Genomic DNA, 15,075 nt, shown 5'->3' with positions numbered 1-15,075 from the left:
TTCCTTCCTTCCAGACAAGGTCTCACGCTGTCACCCAGGCTGGAGTGCAGTGGCATGATCATGGCTCACTGCAATCTCAATCTCCCAGACTCAAGAGATCCTCCCACCTTAGCCTCCCAAGCAGGTGGACTACAGGGCACACACCACCATGCCTGGCTAATTTTTTGGTATTTTTTGTAGAGACAGAGTTTCACCATGTTGCCCAAGCTAGTATTGAACTCATGAGCTCAGGCAATCCATCCACCTTGGCCTCCCAAAATGTTAGCATTATAGGCATGAGCCACTGCGCCTGGCCTTTATCAGATTTCTATAAAAGCCAAGTTAATGTTTTTCAGTGAATTATTATAGTAGTAACAATTTCCAACTCTCATTTAGTTTCAAAATTTGATCACAAAATGTCTCTTAATCCTAATGTTTTCTTATCCTAGAGAAGAAAATTGTTAAGTATACTATATTTGCAGTTTCAAAACAATAATAGATGACTTCTGGTTCTGTCCAAGGTGAGCACAGTTCACTTAACAGAGCACTGGAGAGGAGAGTGCAGCACAGGGAGAGAGAGCCCTGGAAATATGCAGAGGGATCAGTGATACATCAGTATTTAGAGGTCACTAAATACCAGAATTCAGCAAAGAACTGATCAGAACACGTATGTGAGGAAATTACCCAAAGCTGGTGAGGAAACCACCTGAAAAAGTTAGAACAGTACCCAGCACTCACTCAACACTGGAGACATTGCCTGTTGCCAGCAGCCAAAATGGGAAAACTCTTAATTCACAGGGCATTGAGTAGTGCACTCAAAAAGGTTTTGCCCTCATGATGAGAAATAATTAGCCACAGACTGAGGAGTGCTATAGTTAAGCCTAATGAATCATAAGAGTAAGACCCTAAAGGATTAAACAGTTTCCAAGCAACTTAACTACATTCCAGAACAAAGCTCATTGTTTTATGTAAACATAAGATTTATAAAAACATAAAAATATCCAGCACCTACCAAAGTAAAAGAGACCCAACAGAATATCACTAGACACAAAGAAACAAGAAAACATCACCCATAATGAAGAAAATAATCACTGAACTGAAATTGAACTAGAATTGCTATAGATATAAGCATTAGTAGAAAAAGATATTAAAATAGCTATTACAATTGTATTTCATGTGTTCAAAAAGTTAATTGGAGACATAGAAGATATAAAAAAGGCTCAAATCAAAATTCTGGAGGGGAAAACTACAATATGTGAGTGAGATAAAAAATACATTGAATAGATTAATGGCAGACTAGACACTGCTGCTAAGACTAATAAACATAAGGCATGGCAATAGACACTATCCAAAATAAAACACACAGACAAAAAAATAAAAAAGAATTAAAAGAGCATCAGTGAGCTATCACATAACTTTATGCAACCTAACATATGTGTAATTGGAGCCCTTGAAGGAGAAGAGAAGGGAGGGGACAGAAAAATATATAAATAATGGCCAAAAAATGCCCACATTTGATGCAAACGATAAATCCAGAGGTCCAAGAAGCTCAATAAATTCAAAGCACAAGACACGAAGAAAATAACACCAAAGCCTATCATAATCAAAGTACCCAAAACCAGAGATTAAAGGAAAATCATAAAAGAAGTGAGAGAAATGAGACACATTATATACAAAGGAACAATGATAAGAATTAAGCAGATTTCTCATCAGAAACAATGCAAGTGAGAAGACAGCTGAACATCTTTAAAGTACTAAAAGAAAAAAATCAATGTATATGCAGCAAAATTTCTTTTAAAAACAATGGCAAAATAAAAACTTTTCAGATATACAAAAACTCAAAGTATTCGTCACAGCAGAATCACACTCCCAGAAATGTTAAAGGAAATCTTTCCAGCAAAAGGAAAACCACACCAGATGGAAATATGGATCTACATAAAGGCATTAAGCACACTAAAAATGGAAATGACACCAGTACATATATAAGATTTTTTTCTTTAATATCTAAATCACTTAAAAAAATAAAGCCTATTTAAATATTATGAAGTATATGATGCATAAAAGTTAAATATATGAGAACAACAGCATATAGGCTGGTAGAGGAGAAACAGAGGTGTATTACTAAGTTTCTTAAACATATGTGAAATAGAATAATACCACTTGCAAATAAACTGTGATAAGATGTACACTAAAGACCCTAAAGGAACCACTAAAATAACAGAGGTATTAGCTAGCAAGGCAAGGAGATAAAATGGAATAAAAAATTCATGAAAGAAGGAAAAAAGCCATAAGTAGTTATAACAGTTATAAAATCAAAGAGAACAAAAGAGAGAAGTTGTTTTTAATTTATTAAAATTCAGAATTCAAAAGAAAACAGAAACATCATTAATCATTAAAGCAAATGAAGGTTAAAATCATGAGATACCATTACAGACTTAATTAGAAGGGTTAAAATTTAAATGGCTGACTATATCAACTGTTTGCAAGGACAATGGAGGAACTGGTGGGAATATAAAACGATACAATCATTTTGGAAAACAACTTGGCAGTTTCCTAAAAAACTACTATCTGTTCCAGTCATTCAACTCCTATTTACCCACAATAAATGAAATCCTTTGTCCACACAAATACCTGTACCCAAATGTTCATAGCAGCTTTATTAGTAATAGCCAAATAGTGGTATAGTGGTATAGCCATACAATAGAATACTATTCAATAATAAAAAGGAACACTGACAGACATTACAACATAACTGAATTTCAAAATATTTATGCAGAGTGGAAGAAGCTCAGAACCTTCCAAAAGCTGCCTACTAACTCTGAGTTACCATATCCTGCAAGGCTCTCCATGATCTGACCCTCCGATCTCTTTGACTTCATCTCCTGTACTCTCCTTGCTCATACTAGCCACACTGAACTCCTCACAAATTCCTTACTATTCCTTGACTATGCCACATCCTCTCACCTCAGAGTCGTCCCTCTGCCTGGACAATTCTATTCCCCATGGTTTATGCCTTCACTTCCTTTAGATCTCTGCTCAAATGTCATCAAAAGTCCTTCCACAAACATCATTTATTTAAAAGAACACTCAACACCTTCTGTGATTCTTTGTTGCCTTTTAACCTGCTTTCCTTTTCTTCATGGCACTTATAATCATCTAACATATTACATATTTGTTTACTTTAAAAATATCTCTCTCTGCTCTCTCCACTTGCCACCACCACAGATGTATGCCCAGTGTCTAGAAGAGTATATAGAACACAGCAAATGTTCAAATGCTTCTGCTTTTCTAATAATTAGGTCAGAAAAGCAGGTATTGTACCAAATTCTGAAAATTTTCAGAAATATCCAGCAGTTAATCAAGGGGTCTATAATCACTGACATATAAATTTTTAAAAAACAACATATATCAACTTAACAAGCTTTGCAGTGTACAAATAGTAAACTGTAAACTATACCTACACTTTTTTTTTTTTGAGACGGAGTCTCACTCTGTTGCCCAGGCTGGAGTGCAGTGGTGTGATCTCGGCTCACTGCAAGCTCTGCCTCCTGGGTTCACGCCATTCTCCTGCCTCAGCCTCCCGAGTAGCTGGGACTACAGGCGCCCACCACCACACCCAGCTAATTTTTTTGTATTTTTAGCAGAGACGGGGTTTCACCGTGTTAGCCAGGATGGTCTCGATCTCCTGACCTCGTGATCCGCCCGCTTCAGCCTCCCAAAGTGCTGGGATTACAGGTGTGAGCCACCATGCCCAGCCTACACTTTTAATTAATTAAAAACAACTTCTCTCTTTTGTTCTCTTTGGTTTTATAACTAAATGTTATAAGTACTTATGGCTTTTTTCCTTCCTTCAGAAATGTCCAAAAAAAAAAAAAAAGAAATGTCCCAAAACTTCTGTCTAAAGATTTAAAAAAATTCAAATATATACTTATCTATACTGATAATTGTAAAAAGTAATTATTTTAAGTTAATTGAAAATTCTGAAAAATGGCTAATTATGTATTTAATGATTAAGAGTGGCTATGCATATATTTGCCTTTTTAAAATATTGATTTAAGGATTCTTAATGTGTTTTTACAACATGTAATTTTGAGAACAAATTGTGTACGGCAGAAAACATTTGGTATCATAATAATTAATCTGATTTCTTTACAAACACAGAGCAGAAGTCCACTGGTAAACATTTAAATAACTTAGAGTAAACACATTCTAGACAGCATATAATTTATTGCTAAGGGCTCCAGAGTCATAGCTATTTAATTAAAATAAATCTGGACTATTCTTTACTTTCATTACCTAACTACTATACTTAAGGCACTGATACTAATATAATGACTTCTCACTTATTTCAAGATCAAAAGTCACCAAAAAAGAATATATATAACTTAACAAGTATTAACTAAACCACCAAAAAGAGTAAAATCAATAGAGAAAAAGGTCTCCGTCCATTTATTTAACAAATATCTAACGAGCATCTTATACAGGTATTAAGTGTAGCACTCGAATCCCTATCCACCTGAATTATTATTCAAAATGTTTCCAGATTAAAATAAAAACACTAGAATACAACACTGGAATAGGTTCTCATTAAAGATTCTTATTAAGTGCCAACTAAGAACACTGACACTATGCCAGATAAACTGGTTTCCTACTACTTCTTAGACAAACACTAAATCTCTTCAGCTTTCTGGTATCTGAAAAATGAGGATAATACCCCCTTATCCAGCATCCAGATAGCAGGTACTATATCATTTATTGGTCTCTATAATGCAATTGTCAATTAATCATATTCTGACATTAACTTTTACTAAGGTTTTAAACTATTGTTTAAATACTTAATTTAACTTTTTGTGAATTCCTGTCTATGTAAGTTCCTTCAAGGTAGAAACTGTGATGTACTTTTCAGAATCCTCTATTATCAATTAGTGTTGTTACTAAATATTAAGTATTTGGGAAGAAGAGCTGAGGAAGATGAAGCTTTGTAAAATATTCCTTTAATACTTTTGTATGGTAAGTGACAAAAATGGGGAAAATAATGCAATTACAGTGTGTTTTAAATTAAACTAGCAAGTCAACAAATAAGCAGCTTTACTTCTGCCCAGATTCAAGAGAAGGGGAATTAGACTCCACCTATTGGTGGGGGAGTAGCAAGGTCATAATGTAGAAAGCCATGGGGGATGGGGGATATTTTTGTGGGTATCTTTAGAAAGTACAATATACCACAACCTGTATGCAAAAAAAAAAATAAAGATTCCCAAATATTAAAGAAGATAAACACAAATGCAAGAATATCCCATATTCACAGGTAGGAAAACTAGATATTGTAAAGATGTCAATTTTCTCTACCAGTGCGACTCCCAACTTCCCAACAAGACTGTGTATGGACTTTGAAAAGCTGATTCTGAATTACATACGGAGGACTAAAGAGCCAAGTATAGCCAAAACACTCCTGAAAAGGAAGGATACTGTGGAAGTATTGTACAATCAGATATCAAACTTTATCTTAAAACTGTCATAATCAAGATAGTGTGTGGAATTTGGTGCAGAAATAGACTGACAAATGGAATAGAATATAAAGATCAGAGACATATGGAGTTACATGCATCTTTGGAATTACAATATGTTTCAGAAGTAGCACCATGGAAATCAGGTAATAGTGACACATAAGTGATTTTCAAGATGGAATAAAATAAAATTTTATTGATGTCTACCTCATACCACCAATTCCAGATGGATTAAAGACTTGAATGTTAAAAGCAAAATATTTTAAACACTCAGTTAAAGATATAAAGAAATATATTCTTGAATCCTCCAAGAGAGGATTTCTTGAACAAGCCACCAAAGTAGGAACCATAAAAGACTGATAATTTAAACTACATTTAAATTAAGAACTTCTTTTTATCAAGATACCACAATGAATGTGACAATATAGCTCTTACTATGTAAATCTAATGATGATAAATCTAGAAAATCTGTGATAATTGTTGATGAGATTATTTGTCCCAAAATAACTTTTACACTAACTAGCAGAGTAGAAACCTATACACAAAATTCAGAGCAGATATGTAAAACTCACCAAATACCTACATCTAACAATAGCTTCAATCTTACTACTCTAATGGCACCCATAAATCTTTTATGCCAGATGGAGTTCAATACGGTAAATATATATGCAAATTTTAAAAATCAGTAAACAAATACTTTGACCATAGCCAATGTCTCAACCAAATCATGTGATTTTTAAATGATAAACAGTGAAGATGGTAAGAAATCTAAGTCATAATAATCTCATTAAATCATTAACATGCTGAGTACCATTCAATAGACACCAAATCTTGCTGGGCACCAGGTGCTGCAGAATGTACAAATAGTGGAGACATAGTCTCTGCTTGTTAGGCCTATAATGTAATTAGCAAGCAGTAAATACAGCTCTAGAGAGATAAGTCAAATTTCCATCTAAATCTGAAATCAATCTGTTTTCCTTCATCTCCACTATCTCTAAGCTACTAACATCTTTTTCTTGGACCTCTGTAACCCTTCCTAATGATCTCTTGAATTCATTTCATTCTATCACAATTTAATCACTATACTGCAGCTATAATAATCTTTCTGAATTCAAGAGGACCACAGATGTATTCTTTGGAGCAACTGACTCTAGATTCAGAAACACCAGGCACAGGGCTAAAAAGCCCAAAAGTCTTTATCTAATCTGCCTCTATAACTTTGTAAGATAAGCACCTACCTGCCGTAGGGGGAAAATGAGAATTCTTCTTCAGAAAACTAAATAAGAACAACCTCCAGATACTGATATTTGGAGGTATCCTTAAGGAAAATGCCAGCTTGCCCAAGCATCCTTAAGTGAAGTTCACCAGAAGACAAGCAATCTACTTTTTAATATCTCAGAAAAACAAACAAAAAAACCTATTACACCCATAGAGAAAATGCTATCAAGAAAGGAAAAGAGAACAAGAAAAAGCTCTTGTAAACTAAGTATCATAATAGCAGAAAAAAAGAATTCAAAGGAAAAAGTTAAAGAGAAAGCTGAGGAAATCTTTCAGAAAATAGAGCGAAAATCAGAAAAGCAACCCAAGAGTTCCAACATCCAGTAGAACAGAGACTGCCAAATTTTTTCTGCAAAGAACCAGACAGTAAATAGCTCAGGCTTTGTAGGCCATACAGTCTCTGTTGCAACTACTTAACTCTGCTGTTACCGTGTGAAAGCAGCCAAAGAAATGTGTAAGCAAATGGGATAGACAGAGGCCAGACATAGCCTCTGAATCAGTTTGCTGACCTTTAGAATTAAAGAAGAAAAAAAAAGAGCAAAATGAGAAAACACAGAAGAACAAATGACCAAAGAAAAATCTAAGAAAATTACCCAGAACTAAAGAACATGAATTTTTAGAAAGAAACAGTCCAACACAATGACATCATCATCAAATTTCAGAATACCAGGGATGAACTAATCACAAAAGCTCCCAAAGAGGGAAAAAACAAAAAAAACAAAACCAGGTCCTATACAAAGACTGGAAAATCAGCTGGGTGCAGTAGCTCACACCTGTAATCCCAGCACTTTGGAAGGCTGAGGCGGGCAGATCACAAGGTCAAGCGATTGAGACCATTCTGGCCAAAGTGGTGAAACCCCATTTCTACTAAAAATACAAAAATTAGCTGGGCGTGGTGGCATGCACCTGTAGTCCCAGCTACTCAGGAGGCTGAGGCAGGAAAATCGCTTGAACCCGGGAGGTGGAGATTGCAGTGAGCCGAGATTGCATCACTGCACTACAGCCTGGGTGAAAGAGCGAGACTCCATCTCAAAAAACGAAAAACAAAACAAAACAAAAGACTGGGAAATTATATGATACTAGCTTTTTTAAGTATAACACAAAAAAGATATTCTCTTTCAATATTGAAAGAGAATTCCAACTAGAATTCTATATCTAGTGAAATTAGCAATCACATGTCAGGAGAGAATAAAGGCATTTTTAGAAATACAATTACTTATATTTATCTCCAAGGTACCCTTAATTAGAGGGCTACTGCAAAATTACTCCAATAAAACAAAAGAATAAAGCAAAAATGAGGAAGGCATAATACCTAGGAAAATAGAGATGTAAACACAGAAAAGCAGCTAAGGAAAGTCCCAGAACAGGAGCTGCACAACAAGCCTAGAAAGTTCACATAGGAAGTGGGGGAAGAAGAGTTCAGAAGAAAATCTTTAAAATAAAGAATGGAAAAGCCGGGCGCAGTGGCTCACGCCTGTAATCCCAGCACTTTGGGAGGCTGAGGCGGGTGGACCACGAGGTCAGGAGATCGAAATCACCCTGGCTAACATGGTAAACCCCGTCTCTACTAAAAATACAAAAAATTAGCCGGGTGTGGTGGTGGGCGCCTGTAGTCCCAGCTACTCGGGAGGCTGAGGCAGGAGAATGGCGTGAACCCAGGAGGAGGAGCTTGCAGTGAGCCGAGATTGAGCCACTGCACTCCAGCCTGGGCGATGGAGGGAGACTCTGTCTCAAAAAAACAAAATAAAGAATGGAACTGATATATTTGAGCATATAAGAAATATTATTGGCCAGGTGCGGTGACTCATGCCTGTAATCCCAGTACTATGGGAGGCCAAGGCAGGCGGATCACAAGGTCAAAAGTTTGAGACCAGCCTGGCCAATATGGTGAAACCCTATCTCAACTAAAAATACAAAAATTAGCCAGGCGTGGTGGCGGGCGCCTGTAGTCCCAGCTACTTGGGAGGCTGAGGCAGGAGAATCGCTTGAACCCAGGAGGCGGAGGTGGCAATGAGCCGAGATTGCACCAGTGCACTCCAGTCTGGGCAACAGAGTGAGACTCTGTGTAAAAAAATAAAAAAGAAAAGAAAAGAAAAAGAAATATTATTGATAGCATGTGACAGAGATATGGATCATTAAGAGAAAATTGATCACAAGATACACAGAAAGCCAGGCAACTAAAAAATGAGGCAATTATTAACTTTTTAAAAAGTAAAAGGTAGTACTGTATTTCACTGTTTGACTCAGCAGAAAACAATAGCTCCATAATCAATATAATGAGTTTATATTATATTAATTTAACCAAAAATTGTAATATGTGTAATTATATAGGGGAAGGGAAGTAGGAGAGCAAGGTAGGAACCTAGAGCTCCACCTACCATAAGAAAAAAAAAATCTAAACCTGATTAATCAAGAAATATCAGTCTACACATGTTACTTAGTAATAGAGGTAAATTTCAGGGAGAAAGGCCAAAAGGATTAACAATGGTTTCTTCCAAGTAGGAAGACTTGTAGGTGGAGAATATAGGATATTATAAGCCCTCTATTTGTATTTGGCTTTTAAAACCATGTAAATATATTATTTTTAAAAATTATGTTAAAATAATTAAAATATATTTTTAAAAAGCAAATAACTAGCAAAGAGTATTTGCAATACTAATTATAGACAGAAGATCAGTATCTTTCAAATTATAAGGAGCTCTCACAAAAGACATCAACATAATATAAGATATACAAATACATTAACAGGCAATTAACAAAAAAAAAATTACTGCCCAGGCAACGTGAAAAAAAGTTCACCCTTCAAAGTATTTACAAATCCAGATTAGAACAATGAAGTGGCACAATTTTAATCTATCAATTAGAAAAAATTTAAGAAATGGGTAATACCAATGTTAAAGGATTTTACAAAATGTATTGCTTGTGAGAGTATAAGTCTGTGTATCATTTCTGGAGGAAAATTTGGTAATAAAACAAAACTTTAAAAATATGTATGGCATGTGATTCAGCAATTTCTGCTAAAAATGTATCCTCAAGTAAATAGTAACAAATGTGTATAAAAGGGTTCAGCTGCAAAGGTAATATTTTAGCAAAATTGTTTTAAGACTGTCTTTTTCATACCGATTTAGCAGAAAAAATATAATAGCCTTACCTGAACTGTACGTCCTGCATTGATATGCTCTTCATGCAACTTGTCCCAGATTCTGCACCTTTGATACTATACAAAAGAAAGAGGGGAGGTACTAAATTTTTCATCACTAAAGGGTTATTTCCCATTACCACAAAAATCCCCACTCACCCACCCAAACTTAAACATACTATCTAGAGAACATAGTGATTTAGCAGTGGTAATTAACTTTCCAAACACATACAAGTAGGAAATTATTAAGAATACTGCATACAGAATTATGGAAATTATAAAATAAACAAAAAACCCCCACTAATCAGGTTATTTTATTTTACTGAAAAAGAGTCTGTATTTTGTCTATGTTGCAAACTCTCTGGAGATGGAAAATATAAAGAATGAGAATGTAAAATAACATAAAAAATGAAAAGAACAGTGTTCATAAGATATTCTTATTGTATATGAAGAATTGTATGTTTGTCAATGATAGTGTTAAGTATTGAAAACTAAAATCTGAATTTAAAAAAAAAACACTGAAACCACAGACTAGAGAGTAAATAAAAAATGAGACTGCACTTTTAATATATATGTTTTAATTTTTACCAAGGCAACTGTTAGCTTTCAGAGTATCATCCAAAAAGAATTAGGAACAGAATCATGGGAATTTTTTCATTTGACAGGAACCATAGGAATACGTGATAATATTATAGCAGAATATTTATATAGAATATAAATATCAACACCAAATATCATATATTATTTTTATTTGAAATTAAAAAATCAAATAATTAAAATGTTAGCAGATGTGAATAGTTACATTAAACACATTTTTGGTACTTTACACATCCCCAAAACATCAACCTAGAAATAATTTGAAAGGACAGAAATATAAAAATTCCCTCATATATGCATAGAAAACATAGACTATAAGAGTAGAGCATTAAAAAAAATTTCTAGGGCATTTTTATATTCCTTGTTCTGCACATTCTTAAAATTTGGTAAAGAATGATGTAGCAAAAACTTCTTTTGATACTCCTAAAATTTTTACATATTCTAAGAACTAAACTATTAAGCTTAAAACAATTAGACCGGCCAGGCACGGTGGCTCATGCCTGTAATCCCAGCACTTTGGGAGGCCGGGGCAGGTAGATCACCTGAGGTCAGAAGTTTGAGACCAGCCTGGCCAACATGATGAAACCCCGTCTCTACTAAAAGTACAAAAAAATTATCTGGGCGTGGTGGCAGGTGCCTATAATCCCAGCTACTTGTGAGGCAGAGGCAGGAGATCGCTTGAACCTGGGAGGTGGAGGTTGCAGTGAGCCAAGATCGTGCCACACTGCACTCCAGCTTGGGCAACAGAGTGAGACTCCTTCTCAAAAAGAAAAAAAAAAATTACACCATATTGAAAATGTATTTACCAAACATAAATTTAAAACCACTACCAAACCACTTTCATTTATAAGAAAAATTTAATTGATGCCATCAGATCCAGTGTGAAAGCTCTTTTAGGCAGTGTTATAACAGTAATAAAAGTTTGAGAAAGGAAGCCAGAGATCCATGTTTGAAAATAAACCACTTTTAAATTTATTGCCCACCACTAATCTGTTGTGATATTTTAAGAAAAATTAACACTAAGGAAACAGAGTTGAGAATTTGTAGATGCCAAGGCTATCAGAATTCATGGATCAGAGAATACCAGAGAGGAGAAGGCTGCATGGTGAAGGGCTAGTTGCACTGAGAGGAGAGGAATACACTGAGAGAGAACTCCAGAGACCTGCAGGGTTTTCCTTTTGAGTCTTCAGCAAAGGACTCCTCCACACGTGCATGTGAGGGAACTACCCGTGGTCAGAAAAGAAAAGGCAGAATAATTCCTGAAGATCACACAAGGCTAGAAATGGTACATGTGACCACAAGTCAGAGTGGAAAAATCTTGGAATACACTGAGTATCAGGTAGAATACTCCAAAGTATTATTCTATAGGAAAAAATTAGCCCTGAACTAAAGGCTGTTCTGGTCCTAAGCAAGAAAGGTTAAAAAAAGACTCAAGGCTGGGCACGGTGGCTCACGCCTGTAATCCCAGCACTTTGGGAGGCTGAAGCAGGCGGATCACGAGGTCAGGAGATCGAGACCATCCTGGCTAACACGGTGAAACCCCGTCTCTACTAAAAATACAAAAAAATTAGCCGGGTGTGGTGGTGGGCACCTGTAGTCCCAGCTACTCAGGAGGCTGAGGCAGGAGAATGGCATGAACCTGGGAGGCAGAACTTGCAGTGAGCCCAGATTGTGTCACTGCACTCCAGCCTGGGCAACAGAGCCAGATTCTGTCAAAAAAAAAAAGAAAGACTCAAAAGGATCAAACTGTTCCCAATGAAACTGTGTTTCAGAATAAAGCTAAAAAATATTTAAACAAATTAAAAAATATTCAGTACCCAATAAAGTAAATTTCACAATGTCTGGTATCCAAAAGATAATTGCCATGCCTGCAAAAAAGCAGAATAACATGATCTGCAATGAGAAAAACCTATCAATAGAAATAGACCCAGATATGATAGGGATAATGGAATTAATAAATGAGGATATTAAAAACAGTTATTATGATATGTTCCATGTATTCAAGAAGGTAGAAGAAAATATAAGCACATTAGAAGAAAAGACATAAAAGATATTTTAAAATATTAAATTAATAGAATTTAAAAAAAGAGTACCTGAAATTAAAAAATGCACTAGATGGGATTAATAGCAGATAAGACAATGCAGAAGAAAAGATTAGTAAACCTAAGGACACAGCAATAGAAACTATCCAAAATGAAACACACAGAGAAAAATAAGTTGAAAAATAAATTAACCAAGATCAATAGTCATGGGCCAAATGAAAACAACATAAAATACATGTAACTGGACTCCATGAGAGAAAAATAATTTGAAAAACTTAATGGCCAAAGATTTTCTAAATTTGAGAAAAATGATAAAACCATAGATCCAACAAGCTCAAAGGACAAGAAAAATGAAGAAAGCTATACTAATGCACATTACAGTAAAATTACTTAAAATAAATAAAGAAAAACATCTTAAAAACGGGAAGAAAAAAGACACATGAAGTACAAAGAAACAAAGATAAGAATGACCGAAGACTTCTTGTGAGAAACAATCCAAGCCAGAAGACAGTGGGACAATATCTTGGAAGTATTTGAAAATGACAGAAAATGCAACCTAGAATTCTATCCCCAGAGAAAGTTTTTTTTTAAATAAGGCAAAATAAAGATATTTTTAAACATAAAAAAGCTGATAGAATCTATCACCAGCAGAAAGGTGTGCTAGAAGGAATGTTTAAAAAAGTACTTCAAGTTGATAGAAAGGGGATACCTGACAGAAACCGGATTCTACACAAATGAATGAAGAGCATTGAAAATGGCACATACAGATATATATGTAAATATAAATATTTTTCCTTATTTTTACAATCTCTTTGAAAAATAACACAATTTAAAGCAAAATTAACAAAAACAAATGGGGCTGATAATGTACGCAGAAGTAAAATGTATAGCAACCACAGTAAAAAGACCCTAAGAGAGGACCTGGAAGTATACTGTTAGAAGGTTCTTATATGTGAAGTGAAATATACAACATTACTTGAAAATAGACTGTGATGTTAAAGATGTATACTCTGAACCATAAAGCAACCACTAAAAAAAAAAAATAAAAAACCAAGAGGTATAATAAGCCAGCAAAAGGAAAAAAATTGAATCACAAAAAATATTTGATTAATCCAAAAGAAAGAGGGAAAAGAGAACAGATGGACAAATAGACAAAAATAGCAAGTTGGTAGATTTAAAGATAATTATTTGACAAAACTGAACATTTATTCATTACAAAAACTCTCAGCAAATTAAAAAATAGAAGTTAACTTCCTCAACCTGACAGCAGGAATCTACAAAAACCCTACATTTAACATCATACTTAAGTGGTGAAAGACCATTCTCTAATATTGGGAAGAAGGTAAGGATGTCTGATCTCACCACTCTTACTCAGCTTCATACTGGAGGCCCTAGCCAGGGCAATAAGGTTAAAAAAGGAAGGAAGGATGAAAGAAGGGAGAGAGGGTGGGCGGGGCAAAGACTAGAAAAAAATAAAATTGTCTTCACAGATTACATGATTGTCTACATAGAAAATATCAAAGAATCCACAGAAAGCTACATAATATTAAAAGGTGGCCCAATGACTGCAGGCCATAAACTGAGAATTACTTGTATCACAAAGATAAATAATATCTACCCCATAGGGTAGGTAAGAGTAACTCACCTCACTATGCTTACCAAATATCAAAAATACAAAACCAACAACACAAAGAATATATCTCAGGAATGTTCTGAATCTCATGCATTAGAAACTATTAACTGCTGGTGTCTGTGACATTATGATTATATAAATATTATATATATATAATATATATACATTGGTCTTTGTCCACAGTTCCTTGATCATAACTCCCATGGCCCATGTGGGACACATGACAGACACATGTCTTTTGTTACAATGCTGGGGCACTTTCAGTGTCCAAAGCAGACCTCAGGAAACAGAATCTCTCTCTGACCTCATGCCCTCCGAACCTGCCAATGGCAGGACTGTAAACTGATTGTGGGTCATAAGATACTCATTCCAGAGGGGGTCCTGCCCCATATCCTGGAAGAAGAAATGTTACATGGAGAGGCCAATAAGAATCTGAACAGACAGGCCTTGCTGGGTTTCTCCACTCAGTCTGTTAGTATTAGATCATACCCTTTTTGTCCAATCACATTTTGACATGGTTGTCCATGCTTCCATCATGCCTATCCAATGAAGTCTCCATAAGAGGCCCAAGAGGACAGAATTTAGAGAGCTTCCACAGACATGATCACATGGAGGTTCCTGAAGGGTGGTGTCTCCAGGGAGGACATGGAAGCTCTGCACCCATTCCCTCATACCTCACCTTATGCATCTCTTCAGCTGTATCCCTTGTAATATCCTTTATGAAGAACGGTAAATTGTCTCCCTGAGTTCTGTGAGCCATCCCAGCAAATTAATCGAGCCCAAAAAGGGATCGTGGGAACTCCAACTTGAAGCTGGTTGGTCAGAAGTTCCAAGGGCCTGGACTTGTGACTGGTGGGAGGGAAGGGTGTGGTCTTGTGGGACTTGGCTCTCAAACTGTGGTTT

At 35.5% G+C, this 15,075-nt stretch overlaps 1 protein-coding gene across 1 annotated transcript in view; it reads right to left on the bottom strand.

The window, feature by feature from the left end:
• Window positions 1–15,075, bottom strand: part of STX17 (syntaxin 17) — a 67,282-nt gene that overhangs the window by 35,166 nt on the left and 17,041 nt on the right. The window contains exon 3 of the mRNA XM_032164677.2: window positions 9,913–9,978. Coding sequence (XP_032020568.1) covers window positions 9,913–9,978 — 66 coding nt within the window. The remainder of the gene's footprint in view (window positions 1–9,912; window positions 9,979–15,075) is intronic.

Source organism: Hylobates moloch, unplaced genomic scaffold (genome assembly GCF_009828535.3).
Source record: "Hylobates moloch isolate HMO894 unplaced genomic scaffold, HMol_V3 SCAFFOLD_10, whole genome shotgun sequence".
Lineage (NCBI taxonomy): Eukaryota > Metazoa > Chordata > Mammalia > Primates > Hylobatidae > Hylobates > Hylobates moloch.
The sequence above is the reverse complement of the archived record's forward strand: the minus strand, read 5'-3'. Positions and strand labels throughout refer to the sequence as shown.